The following is a 26,353-nucleotide window of genomic DNA, read 5'->3' as shown; positions in this document are numbered from 1 at the left end:
CTGTCAAGGTCATCAAAGACAAGGAAAAGTGAGAAACTCTCAGTCAAGAGGAGCCTAAGGAGACAGGATGACTAAATGTAATGTGATGCCCTGAAACAGAAAAAAGGTCATTAAGTTAAAACTAAGGAAATCTGATTAAATGATGGATTTAGTTACTTAATACCATATCAATATTGGTTTGTTAATTATAACAAATGTACCTTACATTTGTTAGTAACAGAAGACAATGGGTGCGGGGCATATGGGAACTCTGGTATTATCATCTCTTTTTTTCTGTAAATCTAAAATTATTCCAAAATAAAGTTTATTTAAAATTATTTAAGTTTAGGGGTGCCTGGCTGGCTCAGTTGGCAGAGCATGTGACTATTGATCTCAGGGTCATGAGTTCAAGCCCCACACTGGGTGTGAAGCCTACTTAAAAAATAATAAAATAAAAAAGTTTATATTGGCTTAGTATTGTTTTCCTATTAAAAGTTATTACTGTGTCAGAAATACAGGTTTTATCAATTAATGAACCAGAAATCACAGAGGCTATGGTGTTTCATAAGTCAAATTTCATGGTTAAACAAGAAATCTTTTCATTTCAGGGGTTATGAAAGTGTTTCTAAAATGTACTTGTATATTTTTCTTGCCTTGGTAAATAACACACATTAAACATAAACTTTCTTGGACGATTCCATGCAATTAAAATAAATAACTATAAAAAAAAAGACAAAAAGCAAAACACCACCCCCACCTCCTACCCAAATGATTGTATGGAATTAAAATAAATAAATACCAAAAAAAGAAAAAAAAAAAGACAGTAAGCAAAACACTACCCCTACCCTTGCCCAAACTCTATCAGACACAGATTCATTAATGTCTGTTTTGGCCTGGATACTGTTTCATGAAGCTGTGAACAAGCTTCATGACCTATGAACAGGTCAATATATTGTACTGAGAACCCCCAGTCCCGTGAGAGGCTGTGTGGGCTCTTAGCTCCTGTGACTCAGTCATTCCAGTGCTTTGCATGATGCCCCAAACCCCTTCCAGTCTTTACCTCTCTCCTAAATTCCAATCCTTTTGTTTCCAAATCATCGATATCTTCCACACAATGTCATCCGCCGTTTGTTAACAGCACAGCTTCTTCTCTGGACTCCTTTATTTGGTGGTGTCACCCCTCTCACCTGCTCCTCAAAACCACTCTATTTCATTCCATCCCTTCACATGTCACCCCACACTCCAGTTCAATCATTCATCACATTCCAGAAACTCTCCCTGTACAGTCTCACAAATCTCACTTTTTTTTTAAAGATTTTATTTTTTTAGATAATCTCTATACCCAACATGGGGCTCGAACTCCCAGCCCCAAGATCGAGAGTCACATTCTGTACTGACAATTGCTCCTCACAAATCTCACTTAAAAAAAACCCTCTCTACCCACCTAATCTAAGGCTGTTGGTATTATACTCTATATCTAGTGACTCAATATTTTTAAAACACACGGATTTAAAAAAAAAAATAGCTTCCTAATTGATCCATCAGACTATCCTTAAACTCACTCATTTATGGGGTTGAGTCCAAAAGTGTTTGGACTGAATTCAAGGTTATTTATTTATTATTTTTTAAACAGTCTGGCTGCCATCTTGCCTCTCATAATGTTCCTGGCGTCTTTGCCTTAATCCTGCTGAGTTATTTACTTGCTGCTGGATTTCTTCCTCCCTTTTCTTAGTGCTTCACTTCTGTCTCTAGGTTTTGATGCCTAGGTTTTAGTTGCGTCTCTGGCATTCAACCCACCATCTCATCTCTTGGGTCACAGTTAGTGACCTTGTGTCTCTTAGTTTGGTCAAGTTGGGGAGACAAGTATTTTGAATTACTCTTAGTAGCCTTAAAAGCGCTCCTACAAATAACTTCTTCAGGTCGTGGTGGCAGGTGGTGTTCCTGAGACCTACCTCATTCTTTGGTTTTGGTTCCCCCCAAATCAGGTGTCAGACATAGTCCTTCCACATACTGTATGCAAGTTTGTCCCTTTGGCCATAGCACCACCACGTTTGTCTTAGTTGCTGGCTTGGAACCATGAACTTACTCATTGGTGTTAAGGTAGGTGCTGCTGCAAGCACAAAATAGACCTGAAATCGGTAATAGCTCAAGTACACAGTTCATTTCTTGCCCGTGTAACACTTCTTCTTCTGAAGAAACTGTTGGCTGGTGGGAAGGTGATTCTAGGATGTAAGCTCCTTTCATTTTGTGGCTCCACCGTCCCCTTGGACACTCGTCATCATCTGCAACCAGCTAAGGGATAGGGAAAGAGACCCTGAAGGAGGCATTTGGCCTACAAATGAGGCTTATTACTCCCACTCACATTCCATCTGGCTAGAACTTGGTCACATAGCTACAAATATTTGCAAGAAAGGCTGGGAAATGTAGCGTGTCTCCAGGAAGAGGAGAACAAAGATTTTATTAATTTTTTTAAATGTTTATTTATTTTTGAGACAGAGAGAGACAGGGCATGAAGGGGGAAGGGTCAGAGAGAGAGGGAGACACAGAATCCGAAGCAGGCTCCAGGCTCTGAGCTTTCAGCACAGAGCCCAACGCAGGGCTTGAACTCACGGACCTTGAGATCATGACCTGAGCCAAAGTCGGACGCCTAACCAGGCACCCCGAGAACAAAGATTTTATTAAACAGCTTACATTTTCCCTAAGGAAGACATCCTCAAGTCCCATCCGGTGATTGCAATGTTTTCCAAGTCCCATATCTCTGGTGACGCTCTCTCCTTTTCATCATGTTCAGTGACCTGGGAATTTAAAGACAACTTAACCTGCTCTCCAACTTCCACCAAATACATAATGTAGAGCAGGAGTGGCTAAATACAATCACAATTCTCAATTGAAAAGGGGAATAATGAGAAACATACATCAGCCATCGATTCACAGCAGTGAAAACCCCTACTTCTCTCTAGAATAGTTTTTTATTTACTCTGGATCTATCCTGCCTTATCCATTATCTCTGTGGCCACCTGCTCTAGCTTCTGAGAAGGTTTACATGCTATGATTTCATTTGTTTATCCCCTGGGGGGATAAACAATTTTCATGAACATGCTTCATGAACACGCAGTTTACCTGAGGTTGCTCTGAATGTGAGGCAACACTAAATAAATCTGATCTTTGCCACATGGGGAGTCCCTTTGTTTAGTTGTGCAGTCTTTTTTTTTTTTAATGTTTTATTTTATTTTCGAGAGAGACAGAGACAAAGTGCGAGCAGGGGAGGGCAGAGAGAGAGGAAGACAGAGAATCGGAAGCAGGCTCCAGACACCGAGCATATCTGCACAGAGCCCGATGTGGGGCTTGAACCCACAAACCGTGAGATCATGACCTGAGCCAAAGTCGGACGCTTAACCAGCTGAGCCACCCAGGAGCCCCACAGTTGTGCAGTCTTGACAGGCCTTGCTTACTGAATGCCACTTTTGGTCTTTTGTCTTAGTATTTGGGGTTCAGAAGCAGTAGACGTTTTAAGCCCCCAAGGCACTTAATCTCTGGGCTCTCTCCATTGCCTTCAATCTCTGCATGAAAATCATATACTTCCTGCCTGAGTTTAGTGCTTTCCTGTAATATTTTTCAGCAGAAAACATCTTGAATAAGCTGTTATTCTGGCTCTTTGCATTCATTTCCCCTGAACTACAGGTTCAGTCGTCACATGACCCCCTTCCAAGCGTAGCAGGCAACTGTTCCATCAAACGTTTTGCCCCTGAATACCATGGGTTCCAGTTTCTGCCTGCTGCTAAGCCCATGTAACATATTGCAAATGTTCATTCTCACAGACCCTCCCTGGAAGGTCCCAAAATTTGTTTTGGTTTTGATCATTTGTAGTAACAAGTGGACTTTAAAATGTGTAATGGCTCAAATACAATGGAGGGTTTTCTTCTTATTTATGTTAACATTCCAAGGCAAATATATCTGGTTGTCTCTTTCCTGTGAGGTGACTCAGTGACCCAGAATCGTTCTAACTCGTGACTTTGCCATTTCCTTGGCTTTCTGTTTCCTCTGTATCCAGCCAGTGGGAGGTGAAAGGAGGCATGCAAAAGGCACATTTATTTCTTAAAAAGCCTCTTGGAAATTGGTGCGCATCCTGTTTGCTCATATTCCACTGGCTAGAATTCAGTCATATGACCATTTCTAATTTCAAGGGAGGCCAAGAAATGTAAAGTGATCATATGACACAATAGAGGAAAACATGGATTTTGGTAACAGCGGGCAGTTTCTATCTTAAAAGGTTTGTTTGGAAAGTCTTCTCTTAGATATGTCAACATAGTATGCGCCTAAGTTTTTTCCTCTAATTAATATGTTTATGAGATTCCTTATATGATGTGTTGTTTATTTGGCATTTAATTGCATAGAAGCATTTAGTGTATGATTTTATTATAATTCATTAAAAAGCACGAATCGAGCAAAATCTTTAACATATTTACTGAGACTTTTTATTTTTAAATTGGGAACCGTGGAATATTTTGATGATCTGTGGAAAGAAAGAGTTGACTTAAATATTATTTTGCATTCCAGATGTCAAAAGAGTTACTACCAAATTGCAATTATATACCTGAATTCCTCTGCAATGATTACATAGAATTTAATGATTTTCTAGTCGGAATGCCGATGTGCCTATTTTCTTCTGGAATTTCACTTTGTATCAGTTGCAATTCTGTGAAAGACAGTAAGCCGTGACCCAAACGGATATCACTTTTTTGGAGTAAACTCATAAGCAAGTCTATTATTTTTGCCCTTCAACCTTAAATGTTTTAATAATGGAAACCCAACATATCTGGGGGCAGGGGATGAATTCCACAGCAAGTACTGGGAAGGGATACAAGTTCTTCAAATTTAGTTTAGATTCAATTATGAACCTATTTATTTTAAGCAGAAATGTTTCATGTTTTCATTGTGTTTCACTAGAGGCAACTCTTGCAAAAAAAAAAAAAAAGTTAAACCAGGGAAATTGGGCATTGGTGTTGTACTCTTAAAAAAAGTTAACTAAAAAAGGATCCCGGTTAATTTATGGAACTAAGGATTCAAAGGCAGAGATTAGATAGCGTAACAACGTTAATTTCTGTCAGTTTTAAGAGCACTGAAAGTTTAAAAGTTCTTTTCAATATGGAAAATAGTGCTTGTTAAGTGTGTTTTTATAAAATCTTTGTTGCTGGAAATAAAATGGACATGGGAATGGAATATGAAAAGCATATCTAAACTCAGGGTCTTTGGGAAAATGCCTAGAAAAAAAAGAATTGAAAATCAACAAACTGCTATTGTCAAATACAAAATGATTTTGTTAAACAGATTGATTACACCACTATGAAGTAGGACAAGTTCACGGTAACTCAAAGAGCCAAGCTAGGGAACAGGGTATGAGTACACAGAGTCCAGCTAAAGATCCTGAGATCCTTTGAAAGCCACTTCGTTTCATTCTTGATTTATTTGTGAACTTTAAAGGAGATTATTTTAAAATGTTTAAAGTTGTCTGTAATCTATTTTCTTTGGAGGTCACATTTGACTTAGAATTAAAGAAAATGACTCAAACATTTTGATAGCAATATTTTATAGCACATTGAAATGAGAATCCTTTCAAACTGGAGATCTTAATAACATTTCCATGTATCGATCCGATATTTGCTTATGTGATCAACATTATTTTGGGTAAAAATCCTATTAATGCTTATTTGTCCATGGTAAGAATCAGGGCTGATTTTTGAGCACACTCATCTGAGAAGACAGATGCTTCCCATTCCAGGTGAGGGCTAAAAGGTGAAGAGATTTCTTACAGAAAGGTGAAGAGAAGGAACTTTTAAGCCACACAAAAATTTATTCTCTGGAAAACCAAACTGCCATTAAAATCTCCTTGGATTAATAATTTTAACAGTTTGTATATTGTTTACAGAGAGGTCAGCAATTTCTTTATGTAATACAATTATACAAAAGGGAAAAGGCACCGAGACAATCGGTGGGTAGATAGTAGAAAAGTAGACATGAGAATCAAACGCCACGTACAGCACATTTTCAATTACATGAAAATGATTAAATATAAGCTCATTCTATAAAATGGGTCATTTCACACACGCATCTGTTTATATTTCTGACCCCAAAAGCAAATGAATTCTGGGACGATAGTACAACACTGTGGATAACCATACAGACACTTGTATATGTTAATAAGATCCATTAACGGTATACAGTCACTAGAAAATATGCTGGAGACAATTTAAGACCAAGGGAAATGTTAATCAGCAGTGCATTTCTTCAGGTTGTTTAACAGAGTTTTGCTCACAGAGCATTTAAACTTCATCACACTGTTATATCCATTATTAGAAAAATAAGTAAGAAAGCTCTGTAGAAACTATACTATTAAGGAAGCTTCTTTGCCTCAAAAAAAAAAAAAAAAAAAAGAAAATAGGAAGAAAGGAAAGAAGCAAAGTAAGGGGATATTGAATATAAGATTCCGCTAACTGAATTTTCCATACAAATTACATTATTTTGAGAAATAAAGCACAATGCAAGAGTACTGAGCAGTGCTGAACATGATGAGTTTTAGAAAAGGAATAGATCCTAACATTTATCAAGACCCTTAAAGCTCATGTAATAACTGGTTCTTCATCAAGACTAACTGAACTGAAAAGGAACTTGGATAACACTTCTTCTTTCAAAATTCTAGTAGAAATCCAGCCAAAGGTTAGCTGTCCTCTCTATGATAGTTTTAAAGATTCCTCAAAATTGTTGCCACTATATTTTCACCACAAAAACAGAAATCATCTAATTCAAATTATGCAGAAATATTATAAATGAACTTTGTAATGCAAGCTGCTATTGGAAACTTTTCTCTTAGTAAATTTAAAGTAATTATTTATAATTTCAAAATACTGTTAGAAGTATCACCATTATTTTCTAGCTGTGCTTCAAATATTGTTTAAATATACTTAAATACTAAGCGAGCCGATTTATATGCAAAGCTACCCTGGTTTCCCCTCACAAAACAAATGTGACGTAATTACAGAATGTCGTAAATGTTCTCAATATTTATTCGGAAGGACTGCCCCAACAGAAACGTGCCATCTCCACGCCCTCCTCCAACACAAACCTTCCTACGATGCCATGGTCTTTACTTAAGTTTTCCTTTTTTGAAATTCTGTCCAGTTACCATTAAAACCACAGCTTTTTAAGCGTTCCTCACAAAAATTAAAAAACAAAATGTCCAAGCAAAAGAGAGAAGACCAAAAGGAGGGAACTGGAGGAAATTTAGGACATAATGTCCTAAAATCTCAGTTTTGAGAAGTTGGCTTCCACTCCATTAGGATTAGAATCAGGGTTTATGGAGGGAGGTGGGTGGGGATCCCAGACAAGATGGCTGATGGGCATTAGGGAGGGCACTTGCTATGATGAGAACTTGGTGTTGTATGTAAGTGATGAATCACTAAATTCTACTCCTGAAACCAATACAGCACTATATGTTAACTAGAATTCAAGTAACAGTGAAAAAAAAGAGGATCACTTGTAGGTATTAAAGTTGCCATCCTACACCAGGGCTCTAAGATATTGTTCTTTTAGGCTTTAGGGGTCTTTTCTCTTATTGGTAGTTATGTATTAGTTTCATCAACACTAATGAAGGTTATGAACAGGAATCACTGGTGAGGACCTACCCCCAGCGTATAAAAGGTTTGGTTGTTACTGAAAACAATAGCGTGTGGAGGACGTGAGCACACTCAGAAACCGACAGACAAGTGCTGGTAAGAAGTTCACAGCCACCCCCTTCAACCAGATGTGAGGCAAGATAAGCAATCAGTCTTAGAGATATGGGAAAATTCCTATTTTTTCTCATTAGCACAGAATAGTCATATTTAATATTAACTGCTTAGATTTATGGAAATAAGCATTCCAGCAATATCTGAATCTATAAACAAATTTCATAAGATTATTTTTTCAGTGTGTAATGGGGTATTGCATTTCACGTATTGGGTATTCATTTTAAAAACAATGTGTCAGGTGAGAGATCACATGTTAAAGGAATACACAGAAAGGTAGTAAGGGTTTTCTTTTTAAAGTAGTCTTGAATATTTAAAAGACAAGCTCAAACATCAAATACTAATCAGAATAATAAAGAAAAGGGTGAAGAAGGAAACTCAAATAATAGGACAATTTAAGATACAGACTGTCAGACTGACATTGAAATAATGTCAAAAATCTTGCAAAACTATTGCCACAGCAGTGACTTTGTTTTCAGCTATTTAGAAATATTTATGTGCTAACAGTTGAGATTCCATGATAAAATTATGCCAAACTTTTGTTAGATTAATAATCAAGTTTCCTTCTCTGCCCCCAACCCACACAACATCCTAGAGTACATCACACTCGTGGAGGCAAAGTACAACAATAATCACCAGAGCAACAGCTAACCTCTAGTGGCTACATATGACCATGCTTTGCTCTCTCTAGTCTTAGACAAAACCTGTCTGATCCCTGTGACTAAGGAAAAAAAAAGTCCAGGTATCACTTTTCGATAGGTATTACTCAGCTTTGATGAACTCTGGTATTTAATGTGAATGCACATGAATGCACGTGGGGGAGAAAGGCACAGAGGAAGAGAAAAAGAACAATTTTAAAAAGAAACATTATCTGTCTTAAGTCAAAAAATAAATAAAAATAAAATGAAACATACTTGTCTAAACGTGGAGAGAAAGAACTAGTTTCATTTTTGATAATGGGCTAATAATTCTAGTCTATTATACACTTTCACATTAAACTTGCATTATGACCAGACCAAACACAATGATACAGCAGCAGTTACAAAACAGCCCAATTCCATACCACGTTATTTCAAATACTCAATTAGCTGCATTTTTCAGTGGGTTAATCACAGATCTTTGTTGGGGGAAAAAACTTCCAACATGTAAAATATATTCATGCAAAATATTACACCAGAGAAGAAGGTACAGTGACATTTTAAATGACGGAAAACAGAAACTCAGATGAACCTAATACACAGCATTTATCTTTAGAGACGAGAAAGACCCGAGGCTGCTGTATCAACTTGATATTTGAAATAAAAGATCCTAAGAAAGAGCAAAAACCATCAAGGAAATAGAGATTAGACAAGAGGTGACAGAAACACTGGTGTTGCCAGTGAAGAATCCAGGATGAGTGTGAAGACAGAGAAGCCATTTAAGATGACAATAAAAGGCAACAGACCTTATTCTACACAGGAATGAAAAATGCCACCACCTTCAGCTGTTAACTACAAAACTTACCTACAGGTCAGTCTCATTTCAAGGAGAATACTGACAGAGAGAGACAGAGAGGCAAATATCTCCTCAGACTCTCTGCCTTATATTTATCACTGTAAAGGCAATTCACAGGGAAATATTTGAATAATAATCCAAAGTAAGTTTCAGGAATCATAAAACCAACATAATAGAATTTATTATACCAAGGAACACTTTGAAAAAGTTATGTTGAATGTGAAAGTACAGGGACTCATGATTAAATATCACTTTTAATGTTTTTATTGAATATTTTTCTTTTTAAGGAAGCACAAATAAAAGATCAAAAGCACTAATCCTAGTCTTAACGTCACTCTTATTTATCACAATTACACTTAAATTTAATCTGTGGATGCTGAAACATTGCTGTCAGTAATTCTCTATCGTGAGCTCAATATTCTACACCAAGGTAACTCAGGCAGAATTTCCTGGGAAGCTTAATAAAATACAGATTCATAGGCTTCACTCCAGACCAAATAAAACAAAAATCTCTGGAGGTGGGGCTTTGGAATACAAATTAAGCTCTCAAAATAATTCTTAAAACACACGATAGTTTGGGGCACACTATAGTTGTTTCAAATTTTGCCCTTGGAGAGAATATATTCCTTGATGGCAATCTAATCTGTGTTTATTCTTTAAGATCCAACTAAAGGGTAATTTACTCCAGGAAGATTTTTCTGATCCCATGTTGTACTCCTCTACTAAATGTGTATCATTCTGCGGCTATCTTCTCACCTTCGGATGCAAGCTTTGTGAGGGCAGAGACTTTGTCTATCTAATATACTATCTCTGCATCTGTAGCACTTAGAACAATACATTACACATAGTAGGTGCTCTTATAAATATATGTAAAATAAAGGAATAAATAAATCCATGCACTGCATAAAATTCATAAAAAACGGAGACCTATATAACAGTATCATTGATTTCTTCTGTAGGAAATTTAGCTCGATTCAGTATTTATTATGTGCCTACTATGAGCACAGGGCACATAAAGATAGTAAGACAAGGCATTAACTCATATTAAGGGAGAAAGAAAAACATATAATAAAATAAGCTGTAATGCGGTTAAACCTTAATAATGAGTATGTAAGAAACATAAATAAAGTACAGTGAGAGCACAGAGAAAGACAGATGTCATTCCTCTCACCACTGATATGGGCAAGATACCTGCTAAAGGATACAGGATATCTCCTTCATGGGGTAGAAAGGGGATCATATACAATTAAAGTATCTTGGATTCCCAAAACTGGACAAGGAGAACAAATTGATTAACATACTTTCAGAATATAAGCATAGGCTAAACTTGTGGAGTAAATTAATCTCCAAGTCCCTGGAAATCAAAGTCAGCTACAAACTATCACACAGAAGTACCATTTATATCCTGAGAAGAAAAAAAAAAAATCTGATCTTCTTTTCTTCTTTGTCTTGTATTTCTCTTTCCCAAGCTCTGTTTTGTTCTTCTCTTTTTCCAGTTCTGCCATTCCATTTAGGTGGGTGGCATTACTGGTGAATATAATGTTGTTCTGTTTTTCTTGCAACTAGTAAAAATTGCGGTATGTGTAGTATAGGTTTTAGAGTAATTTACAGCTGGATTCTAATCCTCGATCTACTATTTGCTTACTGGATGGCCTTGGGCAAGTCTGCTTAACCCCTATGCTGCAGTTTCTTCGGCTATAAGATGTGAAAATATTACCTAGTTCATAGCACTGTTGTGAGAATCAAACAAAATAATAAGTTACTACGCTAGAACTTAATTATAGAAGTTACCATCATCTTATTATACATTTTGGTGGGCACAGATGCTACTTTAAAGTTAATTTAAAAAATGTCTCATAATGTATTTAACTTTCTGCTCAATATGGAGTTTGACTGGTGACGATAATGATGGCTACCTCCAGTGCAGGCCATAGGTGAACCGGGAATGGTGAATGGAAAAAAACAAAACAAAACAAGAAATAAAGGCTTTTGGATAATAATTATCAGTGTGAAATAATGTAATAACTATCAACGAGAAAAATCTCTATGAATTGACCATCTAGTCCTTGTGGGCAAACGGCAATTTTATGTGGGTGGATTTGTGTCATTTCTATTCACACCTGGAAAAAATTTGATGACTACTGCTCTTACTTCATCTAAAATTTATACCTTCAAATAGCCTCTCAGTTCACTTGAAAAGCTATGATATCATTTGGTTTCCATCATCATCTTAAAGACCATCCTTAATTCTATGACCTATTCCTCCATTGGTGCTATCTTACTTTGCGGTCATTGATTATGCTTCTGATTCACTTGATAAATAAATGAAAATAATGATGTGGTATTGAGAAAATGATTTAACATGTAGCCCTGGTCATCTGCACTAGGCTGGATGAAACCACCCTACCAGGCCCTACACCTAAGCATGCATATGCTAATCAAGGCAGCTTAGATGTTTTCTTACTGGTTTTTCCTTTTTAAAATCATGGTCCAATTTATTACTTTTGTCACTAAATACAACATTATTGAGAATTCACTGGATACATAGCAGTAAGATAGTCAAACGGATTTCACACAAAATGTGGACAGTACAGAAGACACAAGGTTACAGAAGAAAGCCTCTGAAAGGTAAGAGGATAGTATACTAACCAAATTTTTTACTGATTTGAAACACACTTTGTTTCCTGGGCAGTAATAAATGACTACATTTTGCAGCTCATCTGGGAGACAGATAAAGCCTCTAATTCCAGGCTCAGAAGCTCCCATGAATGCCAGTCAATTGCCATATTTGGACTATCTCACTTTATTAAAGAACTTAGGGGGTTTTAAGAGAACAATAAGAAAGTGGGTTGTCTTTCTCACAAGTTTCTGAGACAACACCTGCTGCCCACCAGTGGGCTCCTATTTGCTGTGAATCACTGAGATATAAGATTTTGCCTTTATGCTTTCATGCAAATTTAAGCACACAAAAGAGCAGTAGTACTGTCTTGTACATTAGATTCAGTAGAGTGAAGTGGGTCTCTCGAGACCTATTTAATCTTTTTCTAAAAGAATAGGCAAATTTGGGGGAGTAATTACTCTAAGTTGTGTCAATCCACAAGGTACAAAGATATATATTTTGCTGTGTGTGGAGGAGAATGGCAGCAAATAGCACCCAAAACCAAATTTAATTTCTAGTAAATACAGAGAGGAGAAAAAACAATCCATAAACTTGATCAATGGGTTTCTAATTAATTAGTTACCTGAAAAAGCCAGGGCACCTTCACCTTTTCGTGTGTGTGTGTGTGTATGGGTGTGTATGTGTGTAGTATGCATGTAGGTGTGTGTGTATACAGATACACGTACATATAATTCATAATCTTTGAGGACTTGGCAGCTGGGGTGGAGGTAGGGTCCTTCATGAAAAGTTTTAAAATTGTTGATTAATTTTTAAGTCATTGGACTTGATATCTACACCAGATAACCCCATAAAGATAGATCAAAGCACATGCACAATTCTGGACTGAGTCTGCAGAAAGACAGATTTAGCAAATAACAGCTAGTTAGGTCTTTCCGTCAGTGAAGGAGAAAGCACCACACTGGTCTCATAATATGTTTGATTATTGATTAGGCTTTGTCACAGCTACAAATATGACTCTTCTCATTAAGAAGATCTCAGTTCTTAATAATGCAGTCCGTTGTTGTGAAGCCAGAAGAGATACTTGTAGCACTGAATGCTTAAATCCAGTTTCCCAGTAAGGTCTGCGTTCCCTAACCCCACCCCACCTTTAAATCTCTTTCCACTGTTGAAAATATGTATGCGAGAGAGTTCACCATTTGATGCACATTCTAACTTTATAACTTAACTCATCTATAAAAAAAACCTGGAAAACACTTATTAGTGTAACAATAAAAGAATAGATCTTTCCCTTTAATGCAACTCTGTAACATACATTCTTAAACCTCATGTCACCCAATATGGCATTTGTATTTTATCTTCTAATTCATGTTATGAATGCAGAGAGCTGCCATTTTTTAAACTAAAAAATATTAGGAGTTCACTGTCTTTTTGGATTTCTTTTAAGGCCTTTTCAGTAGAGCCAAGCTGATGTGATAATGTCTATGCATGGTTTTGTTATTGTGGTAATAACAGGTCCTAGCTTACCATAATATGTAGTACTAAGTTGGGTCTGGGAACAATGGCATAGTCCTTTTTGGTAATTGGTAAATAGTATGTTTTTGTCTAGTTTAATTAGAAATCAGAAAGAGAGAAAGAAAATATTTTTCATATATACAAAACATTCTATTTAATAAAGTATATGCATAAAATTATATACTGGGTAAGAAGCGAAATTAAAAAGAGAACAGCTTATAATACTCCTGATTAATAAGAGTTCTAAATATAAAACCAACAAATGGAAACGCCTTGCCATTTAAAAAAATTAGCACATTATACAACTTTTACAGACTTCAGAGGAAATAAAGATCTTGTGACACTGTTCTGAGGAATCTTTACATTTATAAAAATCGAAGGCCTAATTTTGCAAATACAACTTTCAAGCTGTATGAGCAAATTTAACTTACATGAAAGGCACAGGATGACATCACGTTGAAGAACGTATCTGTAAATTTCATAAAATCCAGTCACAAGTCACTAGAAATTTCATAAGGAATCTCAGAACTGTTTTTAATATGATGTTCTGACTCAAACTGAGAACTGGAGAGTCTTTATATCACAAGTACAAATTCAAGAGTGAAGAAGACTGAGAGAGAACAGTTTCTTATTTGAATGCTACCTGCTTTATGCAGTGTTGTTTACGAAGTTCTCAGAGCAGATAATTAAAATTAAAATTCTCTTGAACTTGAATTGTTTTCGATTTTCAACAGCTTATCTACTATTTTTTTTTTAGTTTGTAAAAAATGTATTTTCACGTTACTACAATTTTAAAGAGTCAGTCGTGGAAAGAAATGTTAAAGTCCTGCTCTATTAGCTTCCTACATTGGAATACAGGAATACAGAAAGTGCTTTCAACAGAAAGTTACGTAGTTCTACAGGACAACCTGTCTAAAAGACTTGCAAGGGACCAGTACAGGGACTGGGTCTCTTTGGATCAGGCAAAAGCAGAGGCAAATGAAGAAATGAGCTTTTTTTTTTTTCCAAAGTGACATATAAAAAAAAATTCCTTTATGAAAATGAAGACTCGCTTGCACTTAAGATTTAGTGCTATTAAGAAGAACTGAGGCACAAGGAAACTAAGTGCACAAAGGAAAAATATCTGAAATGAAAGTGTTTTCTATGTAATTGAAACCCTTCCCCGTTAGATATGCCTCATGACAGAGCCGGAGACGTACTTCTTCAGATTAAAGAACATTACCAACCCCAGGGACAAGCCAGTCAAAATACGTGTTTCCTGGTTAGCGTTTGCGGGGGCGGGGAGGGCGGGGAGGGCGGGGGCGGCGGGGGGGGGGGGGGCGGCGGGGGGAGTGGACACTACAACAGTGTTGCAACTAAGGATTCTGATTTTAAAAAATCGGTTACAATTTTGATTTTTCATGAAAGTCCTGGCTCTTTGCTAAAGTGAAATTAACTTCAAACCAAAAGTATGTTCTTAAAACTCTGGAGAACTGTTAACTGTGATGATGTAAGTTTCTCATTTCCCAAACAAGCTCTACCAGAGACACATCTTTTCTTCCTTTATGTCAGGATTAGACGCTCTTTCCACACAATTTAAAGCATTCTGGTAGAAGGTTGAGGATGACGCTCCAAAGAACAGCTCTTCTAATGGTGACTAGGTAAAAACAGTAATGCTGCAATCAGAAATAATGCTGCCTTGGACTGTAATTGCTTGTTTATCCTATTCCTCATGACTCTAGTAACGCATGCCATCTACACACTTGCTGTCCCTTCGACTCTTTCATTTCAGTCCAGTGATTGAGCTCCTCTTCTCCAGAGCTGTTCAGACCTAAAGAAATCCAGCCTATCATCTCTTTCCTTTTCATGCTGCGTTTGTTATACACAGACAGTATGAGTGTCACATCAGAAAGTTGAAACAGGGCCACTTGAAAAACAAATGTTTCCTTGTATACTGGATTAGGCTGCCCTCTGCGGATGGATGTCTTGCATTTGGACATCTCTTGACCCATGGAATTCAGGAGAGTTAATTTAACATACGTATCTAAGGAAAAAAACAACAACATACCACAAATATCATTTGAAACAAACTCAAGACACCTTACTTGTGACATCTGCCGAGAACATTAAGTATTTATACTTTATAAGGATATGGTGTATACCATGTTTCATGGAATTTCAACTGATTCCATTTTGATGTAGATGCTTATTCAATGTGCCAAGTACAGAGAATGCTAGGTAGGCAGAAAATCTTTTGTGGGTCATAATATCTTAACCTCGCTATTTCTACGTTATGGTTAGAATTTAAAGGTATACCTCATAATCCTTCCTCCACCCTCCCACCCTCCGCTTCCCCTCTCCCCCACCCCCGCTCCCCAGCCTTGACCTCCCACTCCCACCCCTGTCCAACCCCATCCCCATTTAGCTACACTAAGCAGGACGTCATAGCATTAATAAACACTTAGCAAGCTCAATTAGCCACAACACTGTAAAGCATTCCACTGTGTTTTCAGAGAATAAGAATAAACAAACAAATAGAAATGAAGGCAAATGGAAAAGAGGAAAAGAAGACAAGAATGCAAAGATGACATCAAAACAGCTTAGGATGAAATGTCAAAAAAATCTCTGCATGGATGTGGTTTTTAAATATATTTTAAAAACATTTAAAAGGGCCAAATGAAGCCAAATGCATTAGGGTTCAAAGTTTAGCAAATCAAGTAAAACTTTCTCCTGGTTTCATGCAAGAGTACATTTAATGTGCTTTTTGGGTAGTTAAAATAAATACTACAGGGATTCTTTTTTGGCATAATTGAATGTGAAATTTAAAGTATGGTATTCTTAACTATTTTCATGAATTAGAAAAAAAACTGATGTGATGTTTCGTGTACAAAGTGAAACATAACAGTTCATCGCCTGGTTATTTGGAAGATAAACCCTCTCTTCAAACAACTGTGTTTTCAAGTTGGTTAGACTCATGCAAATGACCTTCAGCATGGTGATCCATCATGTGTACTTCATATCAAAATTTCAATTAATTTTAATGACAATTGCAATATTTCTCATGAAATATCTATTATATGAATCAAAATACAATAAATGAAAAATAAAACCTTTAATTTAAAAAGTTTTGCTTATTTTATACATACTCTGAATACCATCATCCATAATCAGAGATAAATTCTAAGTTAGTTTTATTTAAAGTACCACAGATAATAAATGTGCATTTTGTTTTGGAAACCAACATGGTGGACAGCTTCACTGCTGGCAAGTTTTAGGGTATTTTGTTTTTGCATGAAAAGACAACATCCAATTAGCCTCTACAGGAACTCACCTCGGATTATATAAACCTGTCCACCTATCAAGTGTTTTAGACAACAGAACAGTCCATCTGACAACAGGGGGTGGAAAGCAGTAAAAGAAATAATGACCAGATGTCAATTGTTGGGTGAAAGAGGGTCAAAGGTTAGAATTAAAGAGGAAACACTGTTCACTGGGGTGGAAGAACACAAAACTTCAGCATTTTAATTGAGGCAGAGGGCTGAACAAAAGGGTTGCTGGGTAAATTTCATGGAATGAGAATTTTTAAGGTCATTGTGTAATCTTAAACAAAAATTACACTGTTTTAAAGGGGGACATCTTTATAATGATATCCTCTTGGTCTAAAGCACATTGAACATAGAATCATGCAAATTATCAGACTATAAAAGACTGAATAAAAGTCATTATATAATTATTATTATGCTAAGTTTTGAAGTCTATCCATGCAATATTAAATATTTCAAATACTTCTATTACTTTCAATGTAATATAAAGTTAAGTTAAACAAAAGAAAATAGAACTGTCAAAATTTTTGCTCTTGAATGTCCCCATGTTTCTTTAGATTATTCAGTCGATAACACAGTTCAAGGCCTACAACCAGGTATATACAAAGGGTCACCGTCTTATATAATGTATACAGTATACAACAAACTGATACATTACTTTATAAATATTCCACTTCTTACAATTAATTTTAATGTTGACTTTTTTACCTACTAGCTGCTTCCCAGTTAACACCATTAACCACCCTGATGCTGACGATCTAATTCTAAAATAGGATTGTTCTATTTTAAATTGTTTTATTCTATGAATTGTTCTAACTAACCCTTACCTACTCTAAGTTTGGATGCATTATAACCTCTCACCCTGTTTATTATCCACCCCCGCTCTCTTCACTTTAGCTCTGGTTAGTGTTTCTCTGTTTCTATCAGAGTGGGTACAGCAAGGACAGAAAGGCAAGCATATCATTCCATTCTGCTATTTTTTAGTATTTCAAACTGAGTATTTGTCAAAAAATCAAACTGTTAGCTAAAGCACAAATGGCAAACTGATAGCTGCTGGCCGGATGTAACCCCACATACTTATTTTGTTTATCTGTTACAGTGTTCAGAAGTTTTCGATTTGAATGTCTTGAGGCTGGGCATGCATGCTTGCATCTGGCATGTGCCTCACCATGCTCCTTATCTCCTGTCTGCAAAGTTTGTTCATTTAAGGTACTTTCCAGGCCAGGCCACGTGAGTTTGCATTCTAAATAGGTATCAATAAAGATAACCCTGGCCACACTTCCAAAGTTGTTTATTCTAGTAATTGCTTCCTTCCCCCCTCTGAATTGGGGGACAATAATAATTCCATCCCTCTTTTATGCACCCTCGTCTGACTTCAGTCTTAGATAACCTGTGAAAGACACAGCCTTAATTTCACATATGAGGAAACAGACTTAGGGAGAGTTAGGTTATTCATCCAAGGGTAGAAATATAAACATAATTTTGGCCTTCTGACTTTTAATTCAGGAAGAGATACATTCCATGATGTCTGTAAGAAGCAAGGTTTCCAATATTACTTAGGGAAAATCAAATATATTTTTATGACTTTTCACTTAAATTGAAAAGACAATGTTTAGGACATTGGGAGGTAAAGTTCATTTAATTCAAGGGTAGAAAAAGTTTCCCCTCCAGTAATTATTTAATACTTGGAGTAAAAGATGGCTTTTAAGCAAGTCTGTGGGAAATCTTTAAGCAAATTTAAGGTGGCCATTACTAGTTAAGATTTCCTTTCAATTGTTTAGGGCACTAACAGCCTTAATTTTAGAGAAGTATAAAGAAGCTGCTACATTCCTAGCTTATTTCTACAGATATCAATAAACATTTAGGGAGGTGTACTGACAGTCTCTCTGTACTCCCATAATCCGTCCCCATGCCTGTGAGCGGGAAAAGAGACAAGGAAAGGGGAGTGAAAGGCATAGGGACCAGAGCAGAGGCATACCTTCTCACTTTCCTTTCCTAGTGTCTAGGGGAAATATCAAACTATTCCTTATTCTGTTTGTCCTGGTAAAGGCAAAGTCACGCCATTTAAGAAAAGACTGCAGGCAGTACCGATTTATAACATTAAGGGAGGAAAACTGTGAAGAAGCAGTTTCTTCTTAAATTATCACAGGGGAGAAAAGAGAAAAAAATATAGAAGTATAAACATTAGTTCATAGTACTGCATGCAGACAGAAAATACAACATCAATCTTAAGTTGACAACAACAGCCATACAGATTCCTGTGATCGTATCTGTGGAATATTATTAACTTTAAAAAAAACCTGTAACTTTTTCTAGCACTGGAAGATAATGGCTATGATAGGGATAATTTATTCGGCAGGCACTATGAAAAATTAAAAGTCTTGTCTCCTTACAATTAATATTTTGAATTTCAAATTTTTCTACTTCCCAAATGACTGGAAATAGAAAGCATGAAACAGATTAGCTGATGATTATTACACCATTTCATTTTGATCAGTTAAGACTAAATGATAGGACTGAGGCCCTTAACACTGAGAGTCCCATAAGTGCAGGAAACAGAAGAATTAAAAAAAAAAAAATTTTTTTTTTTTTTTTTACTCACTGGGTGGTCTGTTTGCTGCCAAGTTTTTGAAGTGGCTGCCTTTTATCACTTCTGCTGATAGTCTGCCAGTTGTGGCATTGTAAAGCAGGCCAATGAGGATTTCTGGAACGGAGCCATGTTCAAGAGACTGGCATGAGGATGTACTTTCGCTACAGGACATTTCTGACATGCTCATTTGGGAGTCACAGCCCTGTAATCAAGAATGAAATCTTTATAGTATTTTGAAAAAAAAGAAAAAAAAAGATATATTAAGAGATACAGCATAAATGCTGTGTCATTACAATTGGGTAAATCACAAGAAAGACAAGAGCTGCAAGCAAAATTCCCAAAAAGCTAGATTCGAAGAGTTGTTCTTAGCATATTTTAGTCTCTGGATCTCTTTTCATTACACAGCAGTCAAAGAAATAATAGGACATGAGTAGGTTTCATAAATCCCCATGTATTTATATACAGATCAGAAAGGACAAACTTCTTAAACTCATAAGTGTCAGTGAACTATTTTTGGAATGTGAAAAATTGTTGTTTAAAGACTTATTAACCTTAAAGACTGACACAGACTTAGACTCAATTACATTAAGCATAAATGTCTTTACTGTGTCTTTAATGACACAGAGTGGAAAACTTTGATTAAATAAACAAGACAAAAACTTCTGCTACTTGTAAGTCAATATGTAAAACTGAGATATAGAAAGTTTAAAAGGATGGGAAATTACTTATCATGCAAATAATAACCAAGAGAAAATTGGTATAGATAGATCAGTATAAGTCAAGGTTAGCTTAAAGGCAATAACCTCTACTAGAGAGGAAGAGTAAGCTCAATTTGAACTTTCATTTTACCAGGAAGATAAGGTAACTCCAAATTTGCCAGCACTTAGTAACAGGTGCTTAAAATACAGAAAGCAGAATTTGCCAGAACTAGAAAGAGAAGTAGGCAAATCAACAACTAATGGGGATAACTTGAGCATACTTCTTTCAGTAACTGACCAAACAGATAGACAAATAAATGCAGTAAAAATGTAGAAGATTTGAATATCACAATAAGCAAAACTGACCTAAGGGTAATCTGTAGAACACCATACCCCACAACTATGAAATACACATTTTTTCAAGCACACAGTGGTAGTTTTACAAAACTAATTACAAAAATAAAGCAAAGAGCAAAGATTTTTAAATGGCAGGACTCTTTCAGGATAGGTCTTTTAATCAGGTAGAAATCAAAACTATCTTCTAGTAAAGAGGAAAAAGTGCCCTATATATTTGGAAATAGCCCATGGTAACTAAATGATAATGAAGACAAGTTATCAAAAAGAGTAATAAAAATAAACACTGGAGAGTCCAATTTAAGAAGAAAGAGAGAAGGCACAAAAAACAGGAATGAAAACGGAGACGTCACTACCTATGCTATGGATTATAAAAACATAAAAGGAAGGTAAAAAAAATTTTCTTCCAACAAATTTGAAATTCTGATGAAATGGATAGATTCCTGGAAAACTACAACTAACCAAAATGCACACAAGAAGAAATAAAGTATCTAAATAGTGTTACTGAAAAAATTGAATTTATAACTAAAAACCTTTCCAAAACAAACAAAAAACAAAACTAAAAAACTTTAGGTAGATGGCTTCACTGGTGAATTCTAATTAATACTGCTAATCTTATGAAAACTCTTCCAGATGGGGAAAGAGGAAACACTCTCTAGTTTTACTTCAAGACTCTAGCAAAACCTTAAAGACAAAGCCTGACAAGGACATTATTTAAAAAAAAAAAAAAATACAGGATTTTCTCATTCATGAACTTTGATTTCAAACCCTAAATAAACAACTGGCAAACCAAATCTAGCAATATATAATATCATACTTAATAGAAAAATTTTTGGATGTTTCCCCTTTGAAATTGGGGATGTGACAATAATGCCAACCATTACCACTTCTAGTTAACATTGTAGTGGAGATTCTACTCAGTGAAGCCTTACTGAGCCTTACTAGCCTTACTTAGCTCACTAAGCCTTACTAGCCTTACTAAGAAAAGAAAGGAAGAGAAGAGAAGAGAAAAAGAAGAGAAGAAAAGAGAAGAGAGGAGAAGAGAAAAGAGGAAATGAAGGAAAAGGAAGTAAAGGAAAAGGAAAGAAAAGCTATGACAAAAAGATTTGGAGGGGAGGAGATAAAACTCCTTATGTGCCTATTATGTAACTATGTGTACCTGAAATCTAAACAAGTGCACAGATGAATTACAATTGCATACAAAGATAAAAATTATAAATCAACACATTGTTATATACCAACTAAACTTTGAAAATACAATTTATTCAAAAATAGCATCTGTTAGAACATAAGATATAAAATATCCAGGAATAAATGTACAAATGATATGTGAGGCCTCTACATAGAAAACTATGAATATTACTGAGGCAAACTGAGAAGTGCTACATAGATATACCACATTAATGTATTAGAAAGCCCAATTTTGTTATATCCTCTCCAGATTGACCAGTAGATTAAATGCAGTAACAGTCAAAATCTCAATAGGTTTCTTTGCGGAGCTTGACAAACTAATCCTAAAGTGCTCATGGTATACACATACAATGCAGGATTATTCGCCCTTAAAAAAAGGAAATCCTGCCATTATGTGACAACATGGATGAAACTGGAGGACATGAGGCTGAGTGAAATAAGCCAGGCACAGACAAATACTGCATGATTCCACATACATGAGATATCTAAAAAAGTCACACTCACAGAAGCAGAAAGCAGAATGTTGGTTGCTGAAGGGTGGGGGTAGTGGAATGAAGAGGTGCTGTTCAATGAGCATAAAGTTACAGTTATGCAAGATGAATAAGTTCTAGAGGTCTGCTGTACGACCCAGTGCCTGTAGTTAACGATACTGTGTTGTATACTTACGCATTTGTTAAAGGGTGGACATCGTGTTAAATGTCCTTTTTACCAAAATATAATATAATGAAATGGCATGAAATAAAAATACATGGCAGAATGCCCTGTTCTACTGAGTATCTACTGACTATCAAAATTTATTATAAAGTTACATCATTTAAGACAATGTGACAAAAACAATGTACAACAGACTATCAGAATAGGAAGACCACAAATTAACCTAGGCATACACAGACACTTAATTTACAACAGTGGAACCACAACGCAGTGGGGAAAGGATCATAATGAATAGTGCTAAGACAACTGGCTATCCACCCAGAAATCAATGAAAACTAACCCCTACTTCAAAACATGCCAGAAAGTCAATTCTGAATCGAAATATAAAAAGAAAAATGATAGGGGCACCTGGGTGGGTCAGTCAGTTAAGCATCTGACTCTTGATTTTGAGTCAGGTCGTGATGTCACAGTCTGTGGGACTGAACCCTGCATGGGGCTCTGTGTTGACAGTGTGGAGCCTGCTTGGGATTTTCTCTGTTCCTCTCTCTCTGTCCCTTCGTCTCTCTCTCTCTCTCTCTTTCTCAAAATAAATAAAAAAAACTAAAAAAAAGCAAAATGATTAATCTATATGTTAACATAGGGGATCATATTCATGATCGCAGGGTAGGGAAAGACTCCCTACAGAGGTTACAAAAGCATTAATCATAAAGGAGAAGTTTGGTGAATCTGACAAAATTAAAATTAAGAATTTCTAAGCTTCAGCAGAGACTTTTAGGATGGCAAAGAGGCAAACAATCAGTTGTGAGAAGAGGTCTACAACACATATAGTTAACAATCAGCTCAAATCCAGAATATGTAAAGAACACTTATAAATCAATAAGAAAATGACAACGCAATATAAAAGTGAGGAGACATCTGAACCAGCAATTTCACAGAAGAATAGCCCATGAAATATATGAAATGTTGTTCATTAGTAATCAGGGAAATGGAAATTAAAACCATGAGGTGTCAATGCACAACAAACAGCCTAAAATAAGAGTGTGGTGAGTTCACAGAGCAATGGGAACTTACATGTTCCTCTGGTGGTAAAGTAATATGGCTTTTAAAAATGTTAAAAATACACTTACCTTATGACATGGCAATACATACCCATCAGAAATATGTACCATGTTTATCAAAAGCCATATGAAAGAATGTCCATAGCAACATTATTCACAAGGGCCCCAAACAGCAGAAAGGATAAATAATCTGTGGTGACTTCATACAATATAGCAACAATACTGTACATATACAGCAACGAAAACTAATTATAACTACATTTACAAACATGACTTAGAGTGAAAAATGCTGAACCTAAACGGATACTTGGCTGTGTAATTTCATTTATGTAAATTTCAAAAACAGCAACCACAAAAAACAAAACAAAACAAAACAAAACCAAAAACAAAAGAATAGACAAAACTGAACCACAGTATTTCCAATGCATGAATAAGTGGTAAAACTATAAATCAAGCAAGTAAGTGATTAATATAAAAGTCAAAATTGTGGTTAACTCTAGGGGTGGGGAGAGAAGGTACAGTGATTGGGAAGGGCATGCTGGGGCTAGCTGTGGGTACTGGTAATGTTTTATTTCTTGCCCTGGATTGCAGTTACATGGGTAGTACATTTCTGTTTTTCACACTTTTCTAAAGTGTGCTGGATTTCAGAAGACAAAGGTTTAATGAAAGAATTATATGATACAAGTATATAATATATACACAAAATAATGTACAGTGATAAAAGTAAACATTTAGGACTTTATTTGAAGATTCCTAAAAGGATTAACTCCACAAGTTCCACAAAAAAAGATGATAACGCTTTTTTCTGTAATGGACTTCCATATTTAAAATATATTAGATGTAGATTTTCAGATTTAAAAAAAAATCTAAAAATGTTTTATACAAATCCTCATGTCTGAGTCTACGGTTGGCTATATAAGTAATTAAGGAGAATTAATACACACCTGGAAACTGAATTAACTCACTGGACTAGTATTTAGATGGAAAAGTCTCATCTTTTCAAATTTAACTCTAAATCATAGAGGAGAAAGTCAAAAGGAATATACATCTTGTATTTCTAAATCATGGGTACACAAAACACACAGTTTGGTATGTTTTCATGACAGTTGGAGGAGGAAACATAATTTTAGTAAGTTTCAATTAGGATATATCATCACTTATGAAAATAGTGTCAAAAACATGCTCAAGCACATTTGGTGCATTTGCTACATTAGGCTATTACACTAGCAGCATCTGTTAGAATATTGTGAGATACATTTTTCATAATATAGTATTTTTCACATTAACCTACTGTCAGATATAATAAGATGTGAATCTAATATTTTCTTATTAACACAGAGGTCACATTGCCCATTTTGAGCAACAAAGCGATGTACCAAGAAAGTCCTGGAAAAGGCTTTTCTTGCTTCTAAGGAAAACAGCCAACTTCAGTCCTCACTTTACTGCTATAAAAATGTCCTTGTCTCCAAGCCCAACAGAAAAGCAAGAGTGATAAGATCCTTGGTGATCACATTCTATTTCAGTAAGCCCCGCTGAAATACAGTAGTGTTTAACACAAAAAACAAAACCAAAAACCAAAAACCAAAAACAAAAAAACCAAACCCCAAAACCCTCAACAACCACTATTGTCTAAAGGAATTCATTCTGAATTTATTTAGCACCTTAGGAAAAGTGCCAATCTCAAGGTCCTCCCATCGTCATCAGTGTAATGCCTATCCAATACTGGCAGAGGTGTGGCAGTCCAAGGAGATCACGGAGCACATCAGAAACAGTGTCGAGTAACTATATAAACAGACTAACTGCAGTAAAGGCAAATTAAATACAGATACTGCATACCCTAGTGGCATCTTTCCTCTCACTGTCCCTCAGGGCATGCTGCTCTGTTCAGTGTGTACTCAGGAATCTCTACTCTCTCTGCAGAACCCATCATTAATTTATAATTGGGGCTTGCCCAGGTTGAAGTAACTGCAGGTGATTAACCCAAAGTCAAACAAATCCCAATCATAATTAGGTCTACTTAAAGGAGTCGTCCCACAGGCTCCCCAAAGTGAAAGTATATCTTCTTTCCACCTAAGATAGTTTTTTTTTTTTAATTTCTTTTTCATACTTCCTCTCCTTCCCCCTGAGTCCTCTGCCCTAGGGTGGAGGATTATAAGCAATTCTGTGAAAGTAGAAAAAAGTCTATTTAATTTTTCAGAGAAATGAATAAACTCTATATAATGTTTACCATAAGCAGAATTAGTGCTTATGACAGCCATCACACATCCTTAATGGTGTCAATAGGTTAAAATTAGGTGGGAGCTTGCAAAGATAGAGGAAAAAAAAAAACCCTAAGATTAAAAAACAACATAATTCCTATTAAGGAAATGTACTGGGCTTTTTATTAACACTAAACGGATTCCATCTTACTTGGAACCACTTAAAGTATTTTTAAGGTAAAACTGCTGAGCTGAGCAATGATAATTGCTATAAATTTGAGTAGTTTGTTGAATTTATTTTCACTGTGGCTGGAAGATATTCTCTGGTTTTTAATGTAATTTGCACATGAAAGGCTTCCACGACACTTTTCTGAAAATGGGGTGATGAGGGCGCAGAGGGTGCTGACGTGTGACAAGAAGGAAGTCACCTACTGCAGGGTTGGAGCCGGCTGGTGTCATCTCTAACAGCACCTTCCCTCCTCAGGACCCTTTCCCAGCCCCGGTTACTCAACTTCTATCGGGCTAGGTAAGCCAGAGGCAGTTGCAGCAAAGAGAAAGCAAGGACAGGATAACCGCTCCAAACCTTGCCCCAATCCAGGGTAAAGGAGACCCATGCTGTGTTCTAGTAGCGGTAAAGACACCAAGTGACTCCAAAGGATAACTTACAAGTGAGCTAGGGATGGATGGAGAGCTGAAATTTCAGGGTAGTGTTGGAGTCAGGATCCTTCTGGTCGCAAGTGACAGAAAATTCAGCTTTAACTTAAGCAGAACAAGGGAATTTATTGGCATCTGTAACGCAACAGTGAGTAAGGTAGCTTCAGGTACTCACTGATCTACACCTTAACCTTGGTCCCCAGGAACTGGTTCTCCTTATCCGTTTTTCAGCTGTGTTCCTCAATTTGACTTTACTCTCAGGTGGACG

General features: G+C 36.2%; 1 protein-coding gene across 7 annotated transcripts in view; it reads right to left on the bottom strand.

Moving 5' to 3' along the window:
• Positions 1 to 2,669: 2,669 nt before the first annotated feature.
• SYT14 (synaptotagmin 14) overlaps positions 2,670 to 26,353 on the bottom strand; it is a 221,638-nt gene continuing 197,954 nt past the window's right edge. For 4 of the 7 annotated variants that reach the window (XM_040446356.1, XM_040446359.1, XM_040446358.1 and 1 more), the window contains 3 exons: positions 19,291 to 19,480; positions 16,697 to 16,753; positions 14,682 to 15,409 (listed from right to left, as the gene is read on the bottom strand). In XM_040446356.1, the coding sequence (XP_040302290.1) occupies positions 15,096 to 15,409; positions 16,697 to 16,753; positions 19,291 to 19,480 (561 nt within the window). In that variant the 3' untranslated portion in view covers positions 14,682 to 15,095. Of the gene's footprint in view, positions 2,775 to 14,681; positions 15,410 to 16,696; positions 16,754 to 19,290; positions 19,481 to 26,353 lie in introns of those variants that run through there. The other 3 variants (XM_040446357.1, XM_040446354.1, XM_040446355.1) reach the window with 2 other exon arrangements.

Source organism: Herpailurus yagouaroundi, unplaced genomic scaffold (assembly GCF_014898765.1).
Source record: "Herpailurus yagouaroundi ecotype Mexico unplaced genomic scaffold, PumYag 195, whole genome shotgun sequence".
NCBI classification, from domain to species: Eukaryota; Metazoa; Chordata; class Mammalia; order Carnivora; family Felidae; genus Herpailurus; species Herpailurus yagouaroundi.
The sequence above is the reverse complement of the archived record's forward strand: the minus strand, read 5'-3'. Positions and strand labels throughout refer to the sequence as shown.